Source organism: Mya arenaria, chromosome 8 (genome assembly GCF_026914265.1).
Source record: "Mya arenaria isolate MELC-2E11 chromosome 8, ASM2691426v1".
NCBI classification, from domain to species: Eukaryota; Metazoa; Mollusca; class Bivalvia; order Myida; family Myidae; genus Mya; species Mya arenaria.
The window spans coordinates 1358988-1367894 of NC_069129.1; the positions used below are offsets into that span (position 1 = coordinate 1358988).

Consider the following 8907-nt stretch of genomic DNA (forward strand, 5'->3'; position numbering starts at 1 on the left):
AGAAGCGAACTGTGTGAAGCGCAAACTGTGAAGTTCAGTCATGTTCACAGAAGCTTAACAATTTCAGTTACTGGTCTGATATAATTCACTGGTTTTCCATCAACCACAACGCGAATTTCTGTTTTACGAACTAAGCCATCGTCACTTGGGAATGTACGAATCACTACGCCCAGAGGCCATTCATTACGCGAAACAGTTTTATCTCTAAGTAGCACGACGTCGCCGCTGCAAATGTTAACTACACTGGATTTCCACTTCTGTCGCTCCTGGATCGTCTGTAGATACTCGCATCGCCACCGACTCCAAAAAATGTCAGAAAGGAACTGGACATGCTTCCATTGGGCACGGTAGGCATCTTTCACTCCTACATGTTTGAATGACTCTACAGCACTGTCAGTCTTCTGAGTGAGAAGTGTCGCAGGAGTAAGAATAAATGGTGCATCTGGGTCTGACGACACTGGTACCAGGGGACGAGCGTTGACTATCGCCATGACTTCAGCCATGAATGTCGAGAGTATTTCATGGGAAAGATTCCTGCCTCTATTGTCCATCAGAACGGAATCTAATACACGCCTTGTCACTCCAATCAAACGTTCCCACGAACCCCCCATGTGTGACGAATGTGGGGTATTGAATCTCCATACAGTCCCAGAGTTGTACAAATGCTGATGCACTGGATCATTTTCGACACAGATGGCGTCGATTTTAAGTTCATCTGTCGAGCCCACAAAGTTGGTTCCGCGATCGGACCTGAACTCCTTTACCTTGCCTCTAATTGCGGAAAATCTTCTCAAAGCATTGATAAAGCAAGAACTACTCATTTCTTCGATGAGCTCCAAATGTATTGCTCTAGTTGTCTGACATATGAACAACACTGCCCACCGTTTGGATGTTGCAGCACCGCCTCTGGTTTGACGAGTAACTATATGCCATGGACCGAAGACATCGATGCCCACAAAACTGAAAGGAGGCGATGGGGTAACTCTATCTGCGGGTAAGTCTGACATCATCTGGTGTGACAACTGTCCGCGTAACCTTCTGCATTTTACACACTTGTGAATGGTGAAATTGATTAGTCTTTTGCCACCAATGATCCAATATCCCGCAGCCCTCACCGCACCTTCCGTAAAGTGTCGGCCTTGATGAAATACCGTTTGATGATAATGTCGCACAAGCAATGTTGCTAGGTGGCAATGTCCCGGTATAAGAACTGGTTTCTTCTCATGCTGAGGAAGGTCTGCATTCTTCAGTCTTCCACCGACTCTCAAGATGCCATCTTCGTCTAAGTAAGGAGACAATGTCGAGATGCTGCTATCCCGTGGTAGTGGTTTCCCGTCTCTCAAACACAGTATCTCTTTACTGTATGCTTCATGTTGAAACTGCTTTATGATAAAATTCTTGGCTTCATTGTGAGATTTTACTGTTTTATACCATTTACAAAGGTGCCAACCTTGGCAGGAACTTTCTGCAGTTTTAGATTTTAAGGCTTTTCCAACATGCATAAGGAGAGAAATGGCATTTACTAGCTTTTGCCAATCTGAGAACTTCTCAAAACGTTTGGTTCCAATCATTGTACTTTCTTCAATGACAGTTTTGCACACTTGAGCTTGGGGTCTCACTTCATTGTCGCTATCTGGATTCACTAATGAAAACTGTTCACTGGGTAGGTCATTAGTGCAGATATCTTTCACACTTTGTCCCGTGATCCAAGGACACCCTGGCAGCATGTTTGGAGTCTGAAACCTGGTTCCGTAATCAGCTGGATTCTTCTCGGTAGCAATGTAGTGCCATTGGTCCGATGTTGAAAACTGTAGAATTCGGCTGACTCTGTTCTCAACATATATGTAAAATCTTCGACTCTTGTTCTGCAAATAACCGAGCACAACCTTGCTGTCAGTATGGTACTTTATTTCCTGATTAGGCAACGCCAATTCTTCTGAGACTATTTCAGCTACTGTGACTCCCAGTACTGCTGCGCAAAGCTCTAGGCGTGGAATTGTGTGACCGTGCTTTGGGGCAACCTTAGATTTGCCGAGGACGAACCCGATATGTTTCTTGCCAGCTTCATCTGTCGTTTTCAAGAATGCGACTGCAGCTATGGCCTTTTCCGATGCATCGCAAAACACATGAAGTTCTCTTTCTGCTTGCCCCGACACTTCCGGTCGGAAATATGTTCTAGGAATTGAAACAGTTGTAAGCTCACTCAGCGATTGTACCCAAGTTTCCCATTTGGTCTTCAAGTTTTCTGGTAGAGGTTCATCCCAGCCATCAACTTCATCAGTTACTTTGCGAAGCAACAGCCTTCCTCCAAGCGTCACTGGTGCCAAGAATCCGAGAGGATCGTAGAGACTGTTGACTGTCGACAATACACCTCTCTTCGTCAGGGGTTTCTTCTGATCAGCGACTTGGAAAACAAAACAGTCATTTTCCAAGTCCCAACTAAGTCCAAGACTTCTCTGTGTAGGCAAGTTGTCTTCTGACAGGTCTAAAGTTTTTAAGTTTTTCTCCAGATCTTCTTCTGGAAAAGCATTCAGTACCCTCTTGTCGTTGGATGCTATCTTGTGGAGTCTAACTTTACCTCCTGTGGATAGAGCTTCCTGTGTTCTTTTCATTAAGCTGACTGCTTCTTCAGTAGACGGCAAGGAGGCTAAACCATCATCCACATAGAAATTGTTGTCTATGAAATCTTTGACATCTCTGCCATGAGATTGCTCTGTCATCTGGGCAATTTTTCTGAGGCCGTATGTAGCAACAGCAGGAGATGGAGAATTGCCAAATACGTGGACACACATTCTGTACTCTATCAGCTCTTTGTCAATGTCATTATCTTTGTACCACAGAAATCTGAGGAAGTTTCTGTTGCTCTCATGCACATGGAATTGGTAAAACATTTGTTGGATGTCTCCTGTGATCGCTACTGCCTTCTCTCTGAACCGCATCAGAACACCAATTAGACTGTTTGCGAGGTCTGGACCGCTAAGAAGTACATTGTTTAACGACAAGCCTTCGAACTTTGCTGATGAATCGAACACGGCTCGGATCTGATCCTTTTTCTTTGGGTGATATACCCCAAATACCGGTAAGTACCATCTTTCTTCACTTTCTTCCAGTGGTCGAGCTACCTCTGCATGGCCATTCTGAAACAATTGATCCATGAACTCTTGAAAGTGTTGTCTCTTTTTAGGATCTCTCTTCAAGTTGCTGTCTAAAGCTAAAGCCCTCTTCAGCGCTTGTGGCTTGTTGTTTGGCAGTCTCGGGCGTGGCTCTCTGAATGGCAACGGGGCAGACCAATGACCATCTTCATTCTTCTTGAATTCGGAATCCATGATCTTCAGGAATTCTTTATCGTCTGTGGACAGGCCTGGCTTGTTGTCGTACTTCGTTGTTGCAAACACATTAGCGTCAACATCTATTGGGATTCTGTCATGATCTTTGACTTCGAACTTGTAATTACACTGGGGAAATATGGTCGGACGACCATCTTCGAGTACACGCGTTTTCATTACGTTCACTATGTCTGGTTTATGCGATTTTCCCACGCACACATCGCCAACGATGACCCATCCTAAGCTTAGCTTCTGGGCGAAGGGGGAACTTCTCGGACCTATTCTTTGGTCATGGATGTGATGTGCCTCTGGCAAATCGCGGCCGATCAGAAGAAGTATGTCTGCTTCTGGATCTAGATCTGGAATGGCTACATCTTTCAGATGGCGGTGATACCTTGAGATCTCAGGCGAAGGGATCTCAGAACGGGTATTCGGAATCTCGTCGCACTCTAATATGTCAGGCAATGGAAACACCACACTGTCGTCTATGGCTGAAACAGTCAATCCCTTCACATATCTTCCTTCTGTTTGGTATGTTCCAGCACAGGATACTAAGGTATATGGCTCAGCTTGTTCTGAAGAGACTTCCATAGCATCAAAAAAGGTAGGTCTGGCAAGTGTTCTATTACTTTGATCGTCCAAAATCGCATACATTTTTCTTGCTTTTTCCTTTTCTGACCCGGGATAAACCTTTACTGGTACAATTTTTGCACATGATCTTCCTCCGAACTCTTTGCCACAAATATTTGTGCAAAATGAGGCCACCGCCTTTTCCTGGAACCTGTTTTTACTATCAGTCTGTTCATTATGCGCCTCCCTGCCATGAGCTTTGTAGGGTGCCTGGTTTCTTTCGGCCTGGCGTTCATCCTGCGCCTCCCTGCCATGAGCTTTGTAGGGTGACTGGTTTCTTTCTGCCTGGCGTTCATCAGGATGAAGAGCAGCTGGATGGCGTTCACTGCCACAAATTTCACATTTAACTGAAGCTGTGCAGTTCTTAAAAATATGAGTGTCAGTCTCACAGCATTTATAACACATTCTATTTTCACGTAGGAATTTCTTTCTGTCTGCCATAGTCTTGTTTTTGAAAGTTCTACACTGGTTTAGCGAATGTCTCATGTTGTGTATTGGGCAGTTCACTGGAGATACAAATTTCTGCGTAGACTCGGATTCTTTAACATCGGTCTTCCTAACATTCACAGCGACTTGCCTGGAAACACTTGCCACAGCACTGCTAGCCTTGAAACCTTTTTTGTCTCCGGTGTCTCTTGTATCTGTAGAAATTGCGAGCCCTGGGTCATTCAACATAGAACTCATTTCTCGGACAAACTCACAGAATACGGAAAAAGGAGGAAATGTCACATCATGCCCCTTTTTATATCTCGTAGCTTGCGACATCCACTTGCTTTGGAGGTGGTACGGCAGCTTCGTCACAATAGGCAACACGCCAGATGAGGAGTTGAAGTAGCTGAGAAGCACACTATACCTTGGGTCATCCATGCACGACTCTATTTCTGAAAGAATGTCGGACAATTCAAATAATCTCTTATTGTCTCTGTTGCCTAACCTCGGAAACTTCTCTAATTTCTTCTTCAAAGCAAACTCCACCATCTCTGGTGAACCATATCTTTCATGCAACCTATACCAAAGTCTTTCTATGCCTTTAGCGGGGTCATTAGTGTTTGCTGCGCGAAGACTCACGGCACTTTTTCTCGACTCTGGTCCTAGCCATTTCAGAAGAAGATCGAATTCTTCTGAGGGATTGAGACATAGTTCATCAACCACAGAACGGAAAGTAGATCTCCACACTGAAAAGTTTTCGGGACAATCATCAAACTTGCTTAGTCTTTGAACCATTAGATCTTTTTTCATCAGATATCTCGCCAAATCTTGCCCTGCAGGTACAAATGGAGGCGAATTAGGATTGAAAACTGTATGATTGTTTTTTATCACTTCATGTTTCACTGGTATCTTATCTGTGTCGATCGCATCGATCGCATTCGGCTTTAGATGATGGGTTTCGGCGCGTGAAAGTTCTTGAACATATTTCTCTGTCTGGTCAGTTTTGTCCATAACCGGAAACTTCACAAAAGTTGCATTATGTTCACTAGGGCCATTTTTTTCAATTTCAGTTCTATAAGTATCATACTCTACTTTGGACACAAAGGCGTCTTTCTCTTGATCTAACAGTTCTATATCTGCTTCAAGTTCTGTTTTCCTTCTTTCAGCAGCTGCCCTGGTTCTAATTTGTTCTTCCTCTAACACTGCTTTCTGTTTAATAATTTCTATTTGTCTTTTCTTAAATGCTAATGTTGCCTTTGCAGCTTCTGATTTTGCTTTTTGCTTAGCTAGTCTTGAACTCACATTAGATTTAACACTAGAAGTATGGCTATCTGAAGACCGTGCGGATTCTATCTCCCAACGTTGTTGTTGGATGGAGAATTTTATTTCTTCCATAACTTGTTCAACATTGTCTACCAAGTGTCCGCGAATCTTTATCTCAGCTTCTTTCTCCCTCAAACTGTCCTCTGTATTTGTGCTTATTAAAAACTGAATGTACTTATTTGATTCGGTCTCATATGCTGATCTGAATTCTGATAGCTGATATCTATATTGAAGTATTACAGTTCTCTCCGCGTCAGGTTTTTCAGCCAGTAATCTAATTATTTCTTTGATGTTTTCTTTGATTTGTGATAGTTTGTTTACATATTTATTTTTATTTGTTTCAAACAATTCTTCTCCTTTTTCAGTCAATTTTCTTAATCTTCTTTCAGATGTTTCTACTTCCTCTAGACCTTGTTCCTGGGTTAGACTGCCTTGGTCCTCTCCCTTGTCCTGCTCGCTTCTGAACGACATCGCTGCTGTGGTTAGGTCGTGGTCTTTTTACTGTTCTGTCACCGAGTTTTGACTGCATTAATGTCAACGATGGTTCCACAGATAGTCTTTATTCATATAGTAAAAAGCTGAAAATACAAACACTGGAATTACCACTCAGGTAAAAGAAAATGGAAATGTGCTGCCGTTAGCCCCCATTGTGTTAGAATAAGTAATAACCGTCTAAATGTTATAAGTGAACAGATGAGATCCCATATTCTAGTATTAAATGAACACTAAACTGAGATCTATCCTGTTTACAACATAAATCCACAGCACACTGCAAAAGCATCATCTACTACTTTCTATTCAATATTAAATCCATTTACTGTTAATTGTAAATGAACATCATACTAAACAATAATCTAACATATTAAGGGCTAAGAACAACAGATCAAATAATCTTTACTCAAATTACAAGTAAATCCCATTACAAGATCTGTTTAAATACAAATAATAAAGCTAGATGGTTAATAACGATGCAAGGGAGGCAACTTCTGCAAGACCAAATCCCACGGACAGGGTTAAGCAAGTATTATCTCCCTTGAATATCAAGCTTCTCAAGAAATACACCGAATTAAAAGATTTACTAAACATCTCACGAGAGACACAGTTTAAATAGTGTTTCAACTTTTAAACATCAACATGTTGACCATTACTGAACAACAACCGGTAATATTTGACTACAAGTAAATTTACATGAAGAATTCTGCACAACAACAAGCATGGCCTCAAAGCTTGAGATTCAAGTTTACATTTTGAAGTAGATATAATGCATCATCATTGCACATTTATGTCTAGAAACAAAGATTAAACAGTATTCTTTACTAAGCTATGAAATATATTTAAGACTTACACCATGGGGCCACGAAGATGCCTAGGAAAGAAGTTGAAAGTAATTTTGCACTGCGCACATGCCAGTAGGTTACGAAAGATAACTCTTGTCAAAAACTACTGACTAAAACGCGGACAAGTAAATAACAGAAACGGACTTTGCGGTTACATTTCTCAAGCTGTGACATCACAAAAATTAATCTTCAATTTAGTACACATAAAATGAATTATACCAACAAGATAATACAATTTATGCTTTGCCTCAAAAACTCTGTATCAATTATGAAAGATAGATCTACGTTGATAAAAATATAACTTACTTTTCAAAGTGAAAGTAATAAAGCTTTTTACTTATTCTGGGATTAAATCTTCAATTTCACCACATGATGCGTTGTTTTGCTTGCAGCGCCTTCAGTGAGGCGTTTTCATGGAAGAAGAAGAAATGTGTTCAACTGAATGGAATCAATTACTCATTTTGTATCCAATATATTATTCGTTAATATTAACCGTCGTCACGTGTCGTCACATATACCTTCTAGAGGCAATGCCGATGCTAACGTTCTATGAAACTAGGGCAGCGGAGGCTGGGGTACAGGATGCAGTATCCGGAATAGTATAGCACTAGTGTGGGCAGTATTATTTACTTGTGGTTGTGGTTTCCCGCCAAAACAGTCCGCCCAAAAATCGCGCCAATTGAATATAGGTGAACAAACACATTTATCATATATTCAACGGTACAGTGTCATTGTGAAATGTGATAAAATAATGCATGTATTTATAAGATATAATTTAAATTATGAAAAGACGGGGAGGAACTCGACTCTGCCTAGCAAGGGAAATAACTGATGTAACGTGACGCAGAATACGGAGATGAGTTATTCGTCCTAACATTGATAACACTGATAGTTAAAGACGGAATATGTATGATTTGGCGGGAAGATATATATCATCTCGTACACGTTATCTTGCGGCTTTCGCATGCACTCTCGGTCTCCCTTTCTTTAAATACATCTTTACTCTACGCATCAATTTCATCCTGACTACTATCCCTCCTCAGAGCCCTGATAATTAACGTGTGTACGCCCCTTTCCTCGCCACACTTTTCTTACCCCTTCACGGTGTTACTCGCCTTCTCTTAACCCATATGACCACCCCTTTCCCCAATCACACCCTTCCAACTTACACTCGTCAATGCCCCTGCCCTTCTATACCAGCTAGGCGCCCATGTCCGCCATCTCTATCCTTGTCTTCGTCTGTTTTCTTTCCCCGTTGCTTTATTTCCCCTTTCCCTCGAAATTCCTTTAAGAAAATCAGCAAATATTATTCCATTTATTATAATTCTCATTAATATTGTTCTGCCACTCCGGTAATTTATAATATCAATGCAAAAACGGTCGCTTTCACATTCATATCTCAGTTTGCATCAGTATCATGATCAGGCCTTGAGTAAAATGTTGGTGCTCTAACCATGCTGCTACTACTGCTACTGCCACTACTGCTTCTGCTTCTGTTGCTGATGTTGTTATTGCTGATTATGACCAAGACATTTTGATACCGTAAACAAGGCTCCCAATTTCAGCTTATAGCCTATTCTGTCGGATACATTTAGTTAATTTCTATTCTCGGTAGTAATTAAGCCATGGAACATTTACTGTGTTGCTCTGTTTCCTGAATAGCCATACTAATACAAAGTGCAGGCATTAATTAACGTATAATTGTATAATTGTATAATACGCCTCCCCTCCATATGTTCTAAATGCTACCGGAGTTTTGACATTTCATGATGCTGTTATGTTTTCAAATCCGGTTGTTTTTTCTTCCTCTATATGTTTACTGGCGAGTATAGTTTAAAGACCGTAAACGTACTGGAAAATAT

At 41.3% G+C, this 8907-nt stretch overlaps 1 protein-coding gene across 1 annotated transcript; it reads right to left on the reverse strand.

Moving 5' to 3' along the window:
- Positions 1 to 40: 40 nt before the first annotated feature.
- On the reverse strand, positions 41 to 7216 carry LOC128242421 (uncharacterized). Its single transcript, XM_052959563.1, has 2 exons — positions 7054 to 7216; positions 41 to 6286 (listed from the first exon to the last, which is right to left on the reverse strand). Exon 2 carries the CDS (start codon positions 6177 to 6179, stop codon positions 45 to 47), a length of 6135 nt encoding a protein of 2044 aa, XP_052815523.1. The 5' UTR covers positions 6180 to 6286; positions 7054 to 7216; the 3' UTR covers positions 41 to 44.
- Positions 7217 to 8907: the final 1691 nt, after the last annotated feature.

Excerpts from the sequence above, each read along its gene's own strand:
- LOC128242421 (XM_052959563.1), bottom strand. The coding sequence starts at position 6,179 with ATGTCGTTCAGAAGCGAGCAGGACAAGGGAGAGGACCAAGGCAGTCTA.